The sequence below is a fragment of the Bos indicus x Bos taurus genome, chromosome 21 (assembly GCF_003369695.1).
Source record: "Bos indicus x Bos taurus breed Angus x Brahman F1 hybrid chromosome 21, Bos_hybrid_MaternalHap_v2.0, whole genome shotgun sequence".
NCBI lineage: Eukaryota > Metazoa > Chordata > Mammalia > Artiodactyla > Bovidae > Bos > Bos indicus x Bos taurus.
Window position 1 is genome coordinate 56,648,348 of NC_040096.1, and position 17,766 is coordinate 56,666,113.

At 37.2% G+C, this 17,766-nt stretch overlaps 1 protein-coding gene across 3 annotated transcripts in view; it reads right to left on the minus strand.

The window, feature by feature from the left end:
- The window catches only part of TRIP11 (thyroid hormone receptor interactor 11), a 70,295-nt gene that overhangs the window by 31,752 nt on the left and 20,777 nt on the right, over window positions 1-17,766 (minus strand). For all 3 annotated transcript variants that reach the window (XM_027521894.1, XM_027521895.1, XM_027521896.1), the window contains 7 exons: window positions 17,168-17,527; window positions 13,677-13,717; window positions 13,069-13,155; window positions 8,879-9,091; window positions 5,260-8,280; window positions 2,426-2,566; window positions 1,653-1,846 (listed from right to left, as the gene is read on the minus strand). In XM_027521894.1, coding sequence (XP_027377695.1) covers window positions 1,653-1,846; window positions 2,426-2,566; window positions 5,260-8,280; window positions 8,879-9,091; window positions 13,069-13,155; window positions 13,677-13,717; window positions 17,168-17,527 — 4,057 coding nt within the window. The remainder of the gene's footprint in view (window positions 1-1,652; window positions 1,847-2,425; window positions 2,567-5,259; window positions 8,281-8,878; window positions 9,092-13,068; window positions 13,156-13,676; window positions 13,718-17,167; window positions 17,528-17,766) is intronic.

The window sequence follows — 17,766 nt, forward strand, 5'->3', positions numbered from 1 at the left end:
GAGAAATAAGGCTAAGGGGGTAGACAGCCTGGGCCCAAATCATGAAGAAACTACCATGGTTTTGAAAAAGGAGCAACAAGATCACAGGCCTACCTAAGGAAGACTATTTTGACAGTTATTATGAATGGTAAACGAAAACAGGCAGAAACTAGTGACTTTTAATTAGAGAAAATAATGGCCTGAAATTGAAAGATGATCAATTTTACAGATAGAGGATGTTTTTTTCTGCCAATGTGAAAAACATACACAAATGTTCACTCACTGCTTTAATTCTTATCTTAAACAAGTTCTTCTGAGTCTGAAGGTACAATAATGTACCCAACAAAAGGGGCAAGGAGTTTGCCCTCAGAAGTGTTATCCTATATTGTCTTTGCAGACAAGAGATAATATGTACTACATCCTTGTATTTCCCTCCACATCATATACAGTAAAAAGATTAAATGATGTACGTACAACTAACAGAAATACAGATATGATTTTTCTGGAAGATTATTTGGCAGTATATTTCAAATGTTTTAAAAACGCCCTTCAAACCAGAATTTCCATTTTTCAAAATTTACACTAAGGAAATAATCTATCATCAACACAAAAATGCCTATTTTGGGTTATCAAAACAGCACTCTTAGTAATTCTGAAAAGCTGGAACATTCTAAATGATCAATAATAAATGAATGCCTTAAAGAAATTATGGCAAATACAATAATGGTACTATGCAGCCATAAATGATACTGCAGAAACACATAGCTTATGTGTACTGATATTCATATTATTAACTGACAGAAGCAGGTTACAAAACAGTATAAACAGTATGATCTCAACCATTTTGCTTTAAGAGAATAATATACAATATATATACACATATACAGAAGCATTCAAAGGCACAAAAAAACACTGTTTCTGGGTAAGTGAGACTGTGGCTGCAAGTGCTTTTGGGTTATGTGATTTTCTTGAAGTGGAAAACGTTTTTTGTAAAAAGGGGGAAAATAAACACTTTTATTGAGAGAAATAAAACTGAAAAATACGTAAGCAGGGACCTGGTCACTCAAAAGTTCTAGTAAGCCTGGAGTTAATTCACACTGACCTAGGCCTTCACAGGTTACATCTTTTATTCTAACATCCAAACTTTGTCCAACTTTAGCTCACTTGATTAAAGATTAAATCACGGAGTTCCCTGGTGACCTAGTGGTTAGGATTCCACGCTTTCACTTCCGGGGCCAGCCTCAATCCCAGGAACTGAGATCCTGCAAGCTGTAGTGCCTGGCCTGGGATGGGGGATGGTATTAAATCACACAAACTAGTTATTGGAAAACTTGGGAAAGCTAATTAATTGGTCAGAATTTAAGCCTAGCCTCCTAAAATGATGAGAAGGACTATCTAGGATAACAATTAAGATTCAGAGAAGCTTTAGTTGAATGCCAAATCTGGATAAGGGTTATAAACCCAAGTGTGAGAACACACATGTACTTGTGTCCTTGATATTGGGAAGGTTACTAAATCTCTTTACCCTTACTTTCTTAGTCAGTAAAGTGGAGCTAATAAATTCTGTGAGAATAAAATGAGGTAACATATGAAAAACTCTTATTGAGTCTGACACTCAGGACGTGTTCAGTTAATGTTAACACTAAAAAAAAAAGAAAACATGAAAAAGTTACCTTGCATTTTCCATTGCATTGGAGGATGAAACTAGCTTTTCCTCTAATATTGCGACTTTCTTTCTTAGTTTCGCCTCTCTGTCTTCTGCAGCCAAAGCTTCACGGGTATAAGAATCTTCTGATTCTAAAAGATGGTTACGCAACCTCTCTAGCTCCTGGTTTAAGCGTAATTCTTTGTCACGTAAATGTTGAACCTAGGTAGAGGACATTTCATTTATTTTTCCTCCATTAAAATCTCTCCCCTTTCCCTCCTACATGCCATTTTGTTATTAAATCTTTTCTCCGTTATGAAGTGTATTAATTGTATGCTAATTTCTCATATTGCAAGATACATTTGTGGTAGGAAAAAAATTCTCCGGAAATCATCTTGAATATGGAAGGTTTACTTTGTAAGATCTCATTCCCTATGTTGGCTATACTAAAAAATAAAACTACCAAGTACTAAGCTTTTTGTGATGGGCCACTTTTTTCAGTAAATCTTTTTTTTTTAATACTTTACAGGTAGGAAAATTTTTTTTTTATATCCAAGATACGCCATCTTGTTCTTTTCTTGAGGTATAATTAATTTTAGGTATACACCATAATGATTAGATCATGGTTTTTGCTTGCAAACTGAAACAATGCACTTTGGGAGATCAAAATCCCACTAAAGCACATCAGAGTAAGACTAAGATAAAAATCAGCCAACAGAGAAACTCAGTTTACTTGATAATCTTCACAGTTTTCTTACTTAGCAGTTTTTAAGATTTTGCTTCTTTAAAGTGAAAGTATACCTCATTCTGTACAGCAGTGTTTTCCATTTGTTTCTGTTTCAGGGCCAACATGACTTGGTCTCTCTCTTGTTGAAACATAACTGTCTTTTCCTGCATTGACTTAACTGCATTTAAAAGCTGATTTAACTCCCCAGTCTTGCCCTTTTGGAAAGAAATAATTTTAGCTTCCAAGAAAAATACATTTTAAAAAGACATTTCTTCATTAAATAATTTAAAAATTCAGTTAACTATGTCAAAGTCATCAAAAACAAGCAAAGTTTGAGAAACAATTACAGTCCAAAGGAGCCTAAGAATACATGATAACTCAATACAATGTATTCTCTGGATGGGACCCTGGAATAAGAAAAGGATATCTGCTAAAAAACTGAGAAACTTCAAATAAAGTATTAATTTATCTAAATAGGTTCATTATTTGTAGTCAAGGTACCACAATAACATAAGATGTTAAAAATAGGGGAACCTGAGTGTGAGGTATATGGGAAGGCTCTACTATCTCCCCAACTTTTTAATAATCTAAAACTATTCTTTAAGAAAAAGTTTCATTTTAAATGCTTTAAAAAAGGACTCAAAGGACACAATCTCCTCAAATTTATCCTACACAACAAAGTGTACACAAACCCCCAAATTGCCCAAAAGTGTGTGTGTGTGTGCACACATGTGCGGGTGCATACAGGCACACGTATGTGCCAGCATTTGTCAAGCACACACAACTGTTGTTAGGGAAGTAACAGTGCCAAGCTGCTGGCAGAGGAGAAAAAAGGGAAGTCATTTCACATGCACAGTCTATTTTAAAAGAACATTTTGGCAACACTTTAATGAAAGCAACTCAGGAATGATATCTTGCTAGACTGCTGTGAAAATTTATTCCTGAATACATTCCTTACAAGCACAATATATTAAAGACTTTCATTGCAAAAGCAGGGCCATGAATTTAAGATGATAGCTGGAATTCTAAAAAGCACAAAAAAGTGTCAGCCTGTTTACAGCCAATTCTTCTCTGTATGAAATATGCATATTGTCTGAATCTATTAATAGATTGGTATTATTTTTACATTTTCATGTAAACTTTCCATTTCTTTAAGAATAAATTACACGTCCTTCAAGGAAAATCGTCAAAACCAAAACATAAAACCATCTGTTCCTTTTATCTCAACACCCCCTCATGGAAAAGGGAACCAGTATTTTCCAAATAGTTTTTCAGTTAAATTTTTTTCATACTAGAGAAAGTAAAAATGCTTGAAAATTAAAGAGCTGAAGATCTCCTGTTGAGAACACAACTTTCTCCCTGAAGAAAAATGCTATTTATTACATTAAAAATATAATAAAGGTACTCTTCAATTATATAGGGTATTATAAAAAATTAGTTTATGATAATTAACCAATATAATACATACTTAAGTACAACTTAACTGACTTAGGAAAGCTTCCTGAAAGCTACGTGAACCTTAATTAAATGTGCATACTTTGGATCTATAAAGTCAATGAAATAGATTGTATGAGATGCTAAAACTATCATACAATAGGAAAAACACATGAAAAATGAATAACTACTGACCTCCATTCCCCTATTGTACTCTTACAAGCTCTTAATTGTTACACACAAATTTGGCTCGCGAGCAATAGAAAGCTTCTACCCTCTGACAGTCTTTTTAATATGGATTACAGACCAGTACCATAAAAGCTAAGAAGCTACTCCTGAAAGGAGGAACACACCTCAACACATCAGTGTACTCACTTAATTAGATAACAAAGAAGGGGAAGATGACGTTAAGACTTTTCTTATTAAGTGAAAACTACATCAAGCATTCCCAAGCTTTAATCTGAGAGTCTTAAAAGAGGATTTAATTGGCAAAAGATGTTAAATCATTTTGTTGTGCTTGGTAGCACGTAAACACTTAAGAAGCACTTTTTGAATATTCCGTTGTTCTGCCTCATTTCTTTTCCAAATTTCTACTACTAAGCATAGAAATCAGAGTAAAAAAAAAAAAAAAATTGATCATAGTAAGATCTACTAGGTCTTCAACACATTCTTATCAAAATCTAACATCAACTGCCATGTAAAAATTTAAATGTATCAAAAACTACTGACACCTTAACCGATATACAGTCTTTCATTATATGGTTGAATAAACAAACCAGTGAAGTCAAAACACACCTGAAGTCACATCAGTGGTACAGCTAGGATTAGAATAATTACTGAGTTCACTACGTGAAAAGTACTATTCATGGCTAATGCTTTTCAAATACCAGGCTGTGAATAATTCATAAAAGTCAGTTTAATGGGTCATACAGAACTTGTTTTTAACAGAGCATCACATGTAATGAGGGTAATTTCTGATTCCTGAAACTTCTGCTTCAGTGTTCCACACACACATGCCTACTGTGTCACAGTGTAAAATGTATTTCTTACTTCAGATCACTGTCAAAGATGTCGATGTATTTCACAGAACTTCCTTTAATATACAAGAAGCTCTAAAGCCAGTAGTTAGTGAAATATGCCTAAAATGTGATTAAACTGCAGTAACGTCCAAGTTCTCTCTTTTAACATATTTCTATTTTCTAATGAAAAACTGCTTCTAAACTTTTTTTCTACTTAGACCATAAAGAAATTAATCTAGCACTACAAATCATTGGAACTATCTAGTAATCTGGGGAAAAACTTTTCCTCAGATGCCTCTGGGGAAAATTTATTTAAAATGAAGCACAATGCTTTGAAGTACATATTTCTAATGAACAAATTCACCTTTCCCTCTAAAGATAACATCAATAAAGCAGCACACTAAAATTTCTCCTCCACCCCCAAACTTCCTTCCACAACACCATCCAGAACATACCTGCTCTTTTTCTTTCAGTAGTTGCTCAAAAGCTACAGCCTTCTCCTTCAATGAATGGCACTCAAATTCTTTTTCTCTCAGCATCATAGAAAACTTCATATTAGTCTCCTGTAATGCTTGATACTCTGTTTCCTTTCCCCTGGATGTTTCTACTATTTTTTCATTTTCCCCCTTTAGTTTACAAATGTCCATTTCTAAAATTAGTGTTCTCTCCTTCAGGTTCGTTACTGCTTGCCTCAAAAGCTCATTTTCATTCACTTTGTTGGTGAAATTTTCATTCAAAGAAAGTAACTGATCACTTTTGGCTTTGATCAAGAGGTCTTTTTCCTTCAGTGACTTTTGTAAGCTCTCCTGTTTCTCCTTCAGCAGCTTAATTTCTGAATCAGTCTGTTCATGCTCTTTTCTCTCTAGCTCTGAGGAAGCAGCAATCGAATCAGACAATCTGTGATTATTTTCCTGGAGAGTTCTAATTGTCGCATCTTTTTCCTGCAGGGATCTTCTTAGCTCTTCTATTTCTTGTTTAGAAGACTCATTCGACACATCAAACTTAATTGTTCTCAGAGACTCTGCTGTCTGAGAAGCAGTCGATGATTCAGGGGAGAGCTGCGGTGAAATAATATCAAGTTTTCCTAACAGAAGATCTTTGGTATTGCAAAGCTGCCCTATGCTATGCTGAACTTGTGCTAATTCCTGACCAAAATTTTTGAGCTTGGTTTCATTCTGCTCATAGCTTTGGATCAGGCCAGTGTAGTCCACTTGTAACTTAGAGCTGTTATTGCTGTCCACCAAAACTTGCGCCTGAAGCTGATGAAGCTCCTCCTGGAGCTGGGCAGACTCGTGCTGCATATTCTGTACCGTGGTCATTACCTGCTGTTTCCACTCTTCCATTTTCTTGACCTGTTGTTTTAGCTTATCTCGTTCCTGTAGGAGCTCCTCAAACTGATTGCTATTAACACCTCCAACCTCATTTCCACTGTTGGATGCTTGTAAAACTGTCAATAAGGTCTGACATTTTTGACTTAATGCATCGATTTCAATGTCTTTTTCTCGAATGATACGGGATAAATTCTGAATGGTTTCTTTAAACATATCTTGGCCACTACTTTCAAATCTTGTAAACAGTTTTTTATTTTCATCTTGCAGCTTATTGAGGGCTGCCTCCTTGGCAGCCACTATATCCATCATCTTGTGGTATTCTGTTTTGAGATGGCTATTCTCCCTAGTCTTCTCACTCAAAACAGCCAGCACCTGCTCTCGCTCCATAGCATAGGCCTGCAGCTGCTGTTGAAGGTAAACGACATCCTGGGGGTAGGAAGTGGAAGAAATCCGAGCATGAAGAGCTTGTATCTCCAAATCTTTCTGCTGGATAATCTGAGTTAGTTTACCAACCTCATCTTTGGACAGCTGATCAATCTGTTTAGTCAGAGATATATTCTTTTCATTTAGAAGTTTAATCTCCAACTCTCGTTCTTTTATTCCTTTCACTAATCTTTCAGTTTCAGCTTTAGATAAATCGTGCTTCTCACTTCCATTTTCTATATTAAGGCCTTGAACTTTTGTTTCTTGAAAAATATCAGAATTCTCTGTTTGAACGTCCGGTCTTTCTTCATGCAACTGGGTTTTGATTTGTTCAATTGTCTTTTGCAAATTCTTAATTTGCTCATCTTTCTCTAAAAAGAGCTGGGTGTGTGTGGTGTTCATTTGCTCATGCTGGTATCTAAACTCATCCATTTCTTTCTTCTGCTCCTGTAAAGATTGAAGCAGTTGTATTTTACTCTGGTTTTGATCTTCAATTATCTTTTGATGATGCTTTATTTCCTCTTCAAGATTATCCTTTATTATATTCAGCTGATTTATCTCAGATTCTAGCTCTGTAATACTATCAAGGGTTTTCGGTTCAGCCACAGGTGCAGCTCGGCTCTGCTGTTCCCTCAGTCGTTCCAGCTCTTCTTTCAGATGACTGTTTTCTTCTTTCATGGAGCCAAGACTTCTGTCTTTTTCCTCTATGGTTTGCCTTAAAATTTCATTTTTTCTTAGGGCCTGAGTATATTTATTTAATTCCTCCTGAAGCTCTGAACTTCTTTCTTTAAGCTTTTCAATAAAAATTTCTTTCTCATTTACAAGTTGGGTAAATTGCTTCTGCTCTTCTAAACTAGATGATAAAATTTTCTTAGTTTCCTTATGATCAGTTGCCATCTGCTCAATATTCTTTTTAAGTTCTGCTATTTCAAAGTCCTTCTCTTGATTGAGTTTAATTAAACGTTCATGGTCTAACTGTAATGCAGAGGTGCTCGAATGACGTGCATGGGATAGTTCTTCAATGGTTTGCTCATACTTGCTTGCTTCTTCCAACAACCTCTTTTCAGCCTGACACAATTCTGCTTCTAATTGTTCTTTCTCCAGCTTTAGAGCCTCCACAATGGCATTTTTTTCCACAGCAATCAGACTGTTACCTGCAAGAGACTCTTCCAACTGATGTCTAACATCTTCACATGCTAAATTCAACTTTTCATTTTCCACTTTGAGATCAAAAGCAACTTCCTTTAAATTTTCATTGAGGCGTTCTATTTCTGAAAGATTTTGCTTTAAGTTTCTGACTTCAGCTTCCCTTTCTTTAAGTAAGTTATCCTTAAAATTACTGTCAGAGTGTTGATTAAGAGACTGCGTTAACTCATCCCTGACTCTAGAAAGCTCCTCCTCCTTTTGTTTAATATGTTCCTGAAGTTCAAAGTTCTCCTTCTGGATACTTAAATTTTGTGTGTGTGATTTATTTAGCTGGTCTACTAAATCATCTACTTTATCCTCAAGCTTCTGCTTGCTTAAATGTAAATCATTTAGTACCAGTTCACTTTGAATTAACTTTTCTTTTTGCACATCTAACTCTCTAGTAATGTTCATTTTATCATCTTCAAGCTGATGAACTCTCGTTTTTTCATCATTTAGATCTTTTTTCAGTTTACTGATGATATTATCTCCCTCATTTTGTTGTTTTGATAGTTGATCTTTGATCAAAATCATGTGCTGAAAGAGAAAGTAATTTGCACAGTAACTTTAAATATTCTCTCATTTTAATACCTAAATAAAACTTTTTAAAATGTCATACATAATAGGAGAATAATCCTTAGACATTTCTAATCCTTCTTAAAGCAACTTTAAAAAAATTCTTAACAAAGTCATTTACTAATTATCTTACAACAAATCTATTTTTGCAGAGGTTAGAACTTAAAAGCAAAGAAGATAGATGATAAACGTTGGTGATTTTCAACTCAAACACGGAAGCAGGGAGACAACAAACTATAGCCCACAGGCCAAATCACACCTGCCTGTTTTTGTAGATAAAGTTTTAATGGAACAAAGCCAGGCTCATTCGTTTACATAAGAGGACAGCAGAGTTGAGTAGCTGCAAGTGAGACTACACGGCATACAAAGTCAGATATTCACTATCTAAATGTTACAATGAAGGTCTGACAACCTCTTTAACTAGAGCATCACTAAAATACTGATTAAATCACAGAAATTAAACCATGTCAGTATTGCTTATTAAGCCAGTGTTCAGTCTAGTGAGTAGAATTTAATATATTTCACTGACTTTAATATAAAATATATTTAATATAGTTACCTTTGTAGCCTCTTGGTTTTGTTTATCCAATTCTTCTAACTCAGCTATTAGTATTTCCTTTTCAGTAATGCTCTGATTGAGTTCTTGTTCCTTTGCCTCCAAATTTCGTCTTAAATCACATAATTCTGAATCCAAATCCACGTCCCTTGCAGCTGTACTTTTAACTACTTCATACTCATTGTTCAGTTTTGAAAGTGACATGTGAAGTTCTTCCTTAAATGATAAAAGAAGATAAAACACCACACACTGTCAACTGGAAGAAGACACACCAAAAGATGAAAAATATACATGTATAAGCTTGGGAATCTATTTTTAGATGTTCTCTGTTAGAAACATTACTGAATAGTATCTCAGTAGTAATACATGAAATTCAGCAAGCCACAGCCTTCATTCATTTACATTTTATTTGCAGCTTCAACCAAACCATTTCTATAATCCCAGACAAGATACAATAACTGTAAGTTTGTCCTCTAGCTCCAACTCCTTTACACAAAAATCTTCCTTTTTGAAAAGATTGCCAATCCCACTCCATGGCTACTTCCCTTCTGTCTCCTCCTTTCCTCCCACAACACACACACTTTTCAAAATGTCCCAAGCCTTCCAGCTCTCTTCAATTCCATTCCCTAATATCGCACACCAACGGTCACAGACAAAAACGGGAAATATCAAAACTCAATCACTAAAGTTTGTCCTCTCTAATTAGAAAATAAAAGGTTTCTTTTCCCTCATAAAATTAGTTTCCTTATTCTTGGTTTCTGTCAGAACATAAAACCTTTTCTTGACCCAAGAAAGAACCCTCTTTTCCTTCCTTTACCATCTCAACAAAGCACAGACTAGGTTCCCCTCTCTCAAGCCTAACACTCCTAAAGATAAACCTGTGTATGATTTTTTTAAGTATATTTTATGTTCTGTCCTATTTGTATTTAATGCTTCTCCTCAAAAATCCCCGACATGGGACAGTTCCCTATGCTTCAACGTTATTTCAACCACTGAATATGATGTTTGTGACAAACTCTCTATCATTGTAAAGACGTCTTTCATTGAGAGAAATTTCTTTTTTCATAATTTTGTTTATTTTTGGCTGTAATGGGTATTCATTGCTGCACGGGCTCTTCTTTAGTTATGCCAAGTGGGGGCAACTCTTCACTCAGGGTGTAGGATTCTCACTGTGGTGGCTTCTCTTGTTGGGCAGGAAGGGTCCTTGGGCACTGGGGCTTCCGTAGTTGCCGCGTGTAGGCTCAGCAGCTGCAGCTCCCAGACTCTAGAACCAGGCTTAACAGTGGTGCATGGGCTCAGCTGCTCTGAGGCATGTGGGATATTCCTTTATCAGGGATCGAACCCATGTCTCTTGCATTGGCAGGCAGATTCTTTACCACTAAGCCACCAGAGAAGCCCTGATAGAGATTTCTAAAAGCAAACTTCTACGAAATCCTTTTTAAAGTAAATAAGAATTGGACCAATGAAAACTATATTAGAACATTTGCCTTACAATTTCATTCTCCAATTCAAAATGTTTCTCCTGAACTACAACTGAAAGATGGAAACAGCATTCTCTTATGCCTTTCTAAAGTTATCTGTTCAATTAGAAGAACCACAAAAAGAACTTCCCTGGCAGTCCAGTGGTTAAGACTCAGCACACCCACTGAAGAGGGCATGGGTTCGATCCCTGGTTGGGGAACTAAGATCATATAGGCCACACGGTGTGGCCAAGAAAAAAAAAATTCTAAGACGAGAACCATAAAATTTTTTGTCATGTGCATCTTAAAAATGTACATGACTTTGCAGGTGTTTCTGGCATTCTTAGCCAGTGAGCAGACCCACTGTTGTTGTTCAGTCACTCAGACGTCTCTCTCTGCCACTCCATGGACTGCAGCACTCCAGGCTTCTCTGTCTTTCATCCTCTTCCAGAGCTTGCTCCAACTCATGTCCACTGAGTAGGTGATGTCATCCATCTTGTCCTGTCATCCCCTTCTTCTCCTGCCTTCGATCTTTCACAGCACCTGGGTCTTTTCCAATGAGTCAGCTCTTCGTATCAGGTGGCCAAAGTACTGGAGCTGGAGCTTCGGTCCTTCCAGTGAACATTCAGGGTTGATTTTCTTTATGATGGACTGGTTTGATCTCCTTGCAGTCCAAGGGATTCTCAACAGTCTTCTCCAATACCACAGTTCAAGAACATCAATTCTTTGGTGCTCAGCCTTCTTTATGGTCCAACTCTCACATCCATACATGACTAATGGAAAACCCGTAGCTTTGACTAGATGGACTTTTGTTGGCAAAGTAATAATCTCTGCTTTTTAATATGCTGTCTAGGTTTGTCACAGCTTTTCTTCAAAGGAGCAAGCGTCTCTTCATTTCATGATGGCAGTCACCATCTGCAGTGATTTTGGACTCCAAGAAAAGAAAGTCTGTCATTGTTTCCATTGTTTTCCCATCTATTTGCCACGAAGTGACCAGATGCCACGATCTTAGTTTTTAAATGTTGAGTTTTAAGGCAACTTTTTCACTCTTCTCTTTCACCTGCATGAAGAGGCTCTTAAGTTCCTCTCTGCTTTCTGTCCTAAGTGTGGTATCATCTGCATATCTGAGGTTACTGATATTTCTCCCGGCAACCTTGATTCCAGCTTGTGCTTCATCCAGCCCGGCATTTGGCATAATGTAGTCTGTTAAATAAGCAGGGTGACAATATACAGCCTTGACCCATAGCAGACACAATTCAATCAAAACTTGCAATGGATTACGTAGCATTAAAAGAAAGGAGAAACAGCTATCAGGAATAGTTATAGAATCCAAAATCAACAAAAGAAGGTTGCAGGCCCTATCAAATACATGTAAGAGATTTGAAAACTATGAAATACACCTAGGCCACCAGTTATAGAAAGAAATAACTGAATGAGTAGACTGCAATGGAAGAAGAGAACAGAGGAAACATATACAATAATTAAAAATGACCAGAAGACACTCCTGGCATTTAGTGGGTGGAAAAGTGGGGGCAAGGAAGCTACACGTCAGAGGACAGTGCACACAACTAATTCTCCCACCTGCATGGCAACAGTGTCCCTTTGAGAAACACTATCTATATACTATACTAAATGTGCAAGATAGTGAAAATATAATATTAAGGTATGTATAAACAGTATATAATATGCTAATCTTTGGGCTATAGAAAAACGATGTGTGTATTCAGCTGTGTCTGACTGTTTGCAACCGCATGGACTGTAGTTCACCAAGCTCTTCTGTTCATGGAACTCTCCAAGCAAGAATACTGGAGTGTGGTGCCATTTCTCCAGGGGATCTTCCTGACTCAGGGATCAAATTCACATCTCTTGAATCTCCTGCAGTGGCAGGTGGGTTCTTTACCACCAGTGCCACCTGGGAGGCCCATCCATATTTATATATAAAAACCATATATGCAAAGACACAGTCTGGAGGGACATACAAGGAACTGATAGAAAAAGAACGGCTCAGAGGAAGAGGCCAGTCAACAGAAGTGTGAAGGATACTCAAGTTTTACTGTCTGCAGTTTTTTAGGATGTATTATGCTGAATACATATCAGAAAATAAGTGTTACTATTTTAAAAATTAACATTTTAAATCGAGTTGAGACACCGGCCTGTAAGAATAATAAATACCAGCCCACAACTGTTGTGTATTTAAGAAGCTACCTTAACCAAAGACTTACCACCCAAGTGGTACAAGCATTAAAATGTTACCTTTCCCCATTCCCAACACTGCATTACAGAATCTTATCCCATCCTTGCCACCAGTATACTTATTTCTACCAGTGAGAATGTCTCCCTTTGCCCCTCACCATGAAGAAACTCCCGTCTACCACACCAGACACATTCTGGGACATACAAGTAGTATACACACAATATAATATGCCACTCTAGACTCTAAACCACCTGTGTATATTGCTGCTGTCAAGACTCATGTAAAACCAATACAAAGCCTTTACCTATCTTTTCTGCCTACTGTATCTGTGTGCTCACTGGCTTATCTCTAAACATAAACTCTGAAAAGCCTCTCATATTCTGAACCTTGCCCAAGTACTTCATCCTGGTTTGACAAGCATCAATGAGATCAGCTTTATCCTCAGGACTCCTGAGAACTGAATACGCCATTCTGATTAAAAACTTGTCCTCGGTTAAGATCTACAATTTTAATTCTGCCCCCATTTTTATTGTACCCACCTTTTCTTGATTTAATAATGAATTCTCTTTTTCTAAAACCTGGACATGCATTTTAAGTTTCAGATTGTCTTCAGCAAGATTATTATCCTAGAAAAATGTTAAAACAGTATATTTTCAAATAAGAAATTTCAAGTTTACAAAAAAGCAGGCAAGTGATACAACTGTGCATTTCTACTCTTTGGCAATATATAAAAATTATAACCATACATGGGACATCTAAATCCAATCATTTTATAGACATTTTTAAAGAGGATTTCTTTTATTACATTTGAAAAAATGTCAATACATTTACAAAATAACTTGCAATCATTAAAAAAAATTTTTTTGAATTCTCCTTGAATTCTTCAGGGGAAATCAAAATCTACTACCACTGTCAAATTAATCTTCTAGAGATATACTTGCATTTTTCAATTATGTAACTTTTAAAGTTATGTCAATTTATGATGTAAAGTTTCTATTACTCATCAGCAAACATAAAATTACAAGATGAAAGTTCCAAGGATAAGTTCACATGAATTTGTAAAAAATGCAAAATAAGTAATTGTAATCAAAATACTTTCTCTTGGTAAACCAGAGACAAAAGCTTTCTCTCTTAAAAATGAGTTTACCTGGTTTAAATTACTCAGTCTCTTTATTTCATTTTCAGCATCTGTAAAAAACAATGAATCTGACATTAAAATTCTTGGAAGTAACAATAATTATATCCTATATTAAACTCAGAATGAAATCCAATTAAAATGTTATTTATAAGCATAATGAGCAAGCCCAACAGTGAAATGTAGTTTTATTATTTTGTATTTTTGTTTTGACTGTACCAAAGAAGTCATAAAATAAATACCAGTCAGAAATTATGTTAAAAGACAATTCTAAGGAATAGTATAAGAAAGAATTATAATTGTATTCTGGATGAGTCATAAGTTACTACCTCAATTAAAAACATTAACAACTACATTTCACAATGAATTGATTAGCCTGTGCAGCAGGAATATAAGAACTAAGATTAGAATTTTCCTGGGCTCCAAAATCACTATGGACAGTAACTGCAGCCAGAATATTAAAAGACCCTTCCTTTTTGGAAGAAAAGTTGTGACAAACCTAGACAGCATATTAAAAAGCAGAGACATCACTTTGCTGACAAAGGTCTGTATAGTAAAAGCTATGGTTTTTCCAAGTCATGTATGGATGTGAGAGCTGGACCATAAGAAAGGCTGAGCACCGAAAAATTGATGCTTTTGAAATGTGGTGCTGGAGAAGACTCTTGAGAGTTCCTTGGACTGCAAGGAGATCCAACCAGTCAGTCCTAAAGGAAATCAGTCCTGATTATTCATTGGAAGGACTGATGCTGAAACTGAAGCTCCAATACTTTGGCCACCTAATGTGAAGAACTGACTCACTGGCTAAGACCCTGATGCTGGGAAAGTCTGAAGGCAGGAGGAGAAGGGGGCAACAGAGGATGAGATGGTTGGATGCCATCACTGACTCAATGGACATGAGTTTGTGCAAACGTGGGAGATACTGAAGGACAGGGAAGCCTGGCGTGCTGCAGTACCGGGTGTCACAAAGAGTTGGACATGACTGAGGGGCTGAACAACAATGAAGAGTCATTGAAAAGAAATGGAGACACTTCACCCAGAAAAAGCAACAGAGGCAAAGGCAACAGAGTTCAAACATAACACTGCTGGCTTACGGAGCAAAGTTCAGCATGGCTAAGATTTAGAATGTTAGAATGGAACCAGTTGAAACTGCAGAGGCAGACAGAGACCAGATCATGAAAGACATCGTATGTCCAACTAAGATCTTCAGACTGTACATTGAAGTTCACAGGGAGCCACAAAATACCCAAATCAGGGGAGTGACCTACTTTACATTTCTGAAAAATTGTTCTGGGAGCAGAAAGAAAATATATTGATTGAAGAAGGATCATGGAGACCATGGAATAACAGATAACACGTTTATAATGCTTATTATGGGCTAGACACTGTTCTAGAGAACTTTACACCTAGTAACTCATAAAATCCTACTACCACCACCATGAATGCAACAGGATTATCACAACCATATAGATGAAAAAACCAAAGTATAGGGATGTAAATTAACTTGCCCAAGGTCAGTCAGTGATGGAGCTGGATTCCAACCTAGTCATGTTCTTAACCACTACGCGATTCTGCTCTACTGAGACTGCTTCCCAGGTGGTGCAGTCATAAACACCCCACCTGCCAATGCAGGAGACACAGGAGATGCGGGTTCAATCCCTGGATGGGGAAGATCCCCTGGAGTAGGAAATGGCAGCCTGCTCCATTATTCTTGCCTGAAAAACTCCATGGACAGGGGAGTCTGGCGAGCTACAGTCCATGGGGTCGCAAAGAATGGGACGTGACTAAGAGACTGAGCAAAAGACACTGCTATAGTTAAAAAGGCAAAAAGAAATTGTGATTCGCTGAAGTTATTCACTGGCAGTGGAAATGGAAAAAAGGAGAAAGACTACTTACAGAGTACTAAGTTTTTAAAGCAAAAAAACTCATATACATCACCCAATATATTAAAAAATAAATTTATTTTGAGAAGAACAGAGCTACTTTGAAGTCAAAGGCAAAAGAAGTCCAGAATCCCACCACACAGCCTTCCCTTTGTTTCATGGCTTCCTGAGACTGAGGCAGCTATGAGAAACTCTAGAGCTCCTCTGGGACAGAATCCTGAAAGAGCACTGAGCAGAGAAGTCAAGTAAATAGAACCTTCAGGGCTTGCATGGTGATGACTTCAAGTTTTCTCTTTTGGGAGAATGGTAACTGCTACCTATCAAAGTAGGGAAAGGAAGACGGGAGGAGGGTCACTCTACTTTAAGCGTAACCTTGAATTTACTCCAGGTCAGGAGCTCATGATAAACAACTAAATAGGGAATACAGAAGGGGCACAGTGGGTGGGGGGTGGGAGGGAGGGTTGCAAGCAAACAAGGGCTAGAAACCACCAGAGCAGGAACGAATGAGTTTATAAACTGACAGCTCATATTTCGAGGAGAGTGAAAACCAAAACGCATCTTTTCAGTGGAAGACCTCCCATTATGTTTTCTGGCATAAACAAATACGAGTGTTTGGCCTATTTCATGCATATTTACTTTTTGTAACCTAGAACATTGTGTGGGGAGGGGGTGGTGTGTGTGTGTGTGTTAGTCACTCAGTCACGTCTGACTCTTTGAAACCCCATGGACTGTAGCCTGCAAGCTCCTCTGTCCATGGAATTCTCCAGGCAAGAATACGGGAGTGGGTTGCCATTCCTTTCTCCAGGCAGTTTTCCTGATCCAGGGTTTGAACCTGACTCTCTTGCATTCCAGGCAGATTCTTTACCATCTGTGCACCAGGGAAATCCAGAACAATGGTATGTAACCAAATATAATCATGAACATGGTAAGTGGTGGAAGACCCATGGCTCTTAGCATTCTAAGGTCTGCTTAGACACAGATCATTTTGAAAGGTTAATACAGACTTTTGAAGAAGGTAGGCTGTATTCTCTAACTGGAGGGTCTGGACCCTGATGAGTTAAAGGAAGTGTTTAGTAACCTCCTCCCAACAAATGTCTATATAAACATTTCTCAGAAATCTACATGGGCTCCAACAGCAACAGTGTGTGCACGCTCAGTCCTGTCCAACTCTTTGTGATCCCAAGGACTGTAGCCCACCAGGCTCCTCTGCATGGAATTTTCCAGAAAAGAATACTGGAGTGGGTTGCCATTTACTACTCCAGGGAAACATCCAAACCCAGGGATCAACCTGCATTTCTAGCATCTCCTGCAGTGGCAGGCAGATTCTTTATCACTGTACCACCTAGGAAGCCCCCTAGGTCAACGAGTTCCACGCAAAAACTTAAAAGATGAGGAAGGCAAGAAACCTGCCCAATTCTTAACCCTTTTAAGTACAAATATCCTATTTGTGATCTATTAATTACAGTACTGAATCCAAAGCAAACAACTCTATTCAAATTCCACACAGTTATTTCCATTAATACTTAATTTCTATAAAGTGTTTGATCATTCAAGTGTTTGCCTCTAAAAACAGCTAGTATGAAATGAAACGCCAATGAGCAATAAGTTCCAAACATTTTATACCAGACAGTGCTTGCTGCAGTCTGAACACTTCTTCTACTGATAAACTCTGTGGCATTCTTTCCTTTTCTGTCATCGTGTCACTCTGCTTCTCAGAATAAGGCTGTAATTTACTACATTCCAGTTTCAAACTTTCACATTCTTCAAGTATTTGTCTGTTTTCCACATTTAGTCTTTCTTGTTCCCTCCTCAAAACATCTCTGTCATTTTCTGCAGAAGATAGTTTTTTACTTAAGTCTTTTATTTTATTCTCAAGTTCTTCAATTTTTTTTCTAGACTCTACTTTTTCAGCCTGTAGAACTTGAATAGTTTTTTGCATCTCTTGGGTTTTAGAGTGATCAGTTCCCGCAATTCCTGGGCCACCTAGGACATAAACATAAAATCAGGGACATATCAAATGTCAAGTACCAAGAGACAAATAGCCTGCTATATACAACTAAAGATTCAACGGACTTCAGAACTTGAAAATCTTAAAAGGAAAAGTTAAAATAACAGTGAGGTGATACTACTCCTGTTAGAATGGCCAAAATCAGAAGAATAATACCAGCATATGCGCTTAAGTATGCAGAGCCACAGGGACTCTCATTTACGGCTTGTGTGCG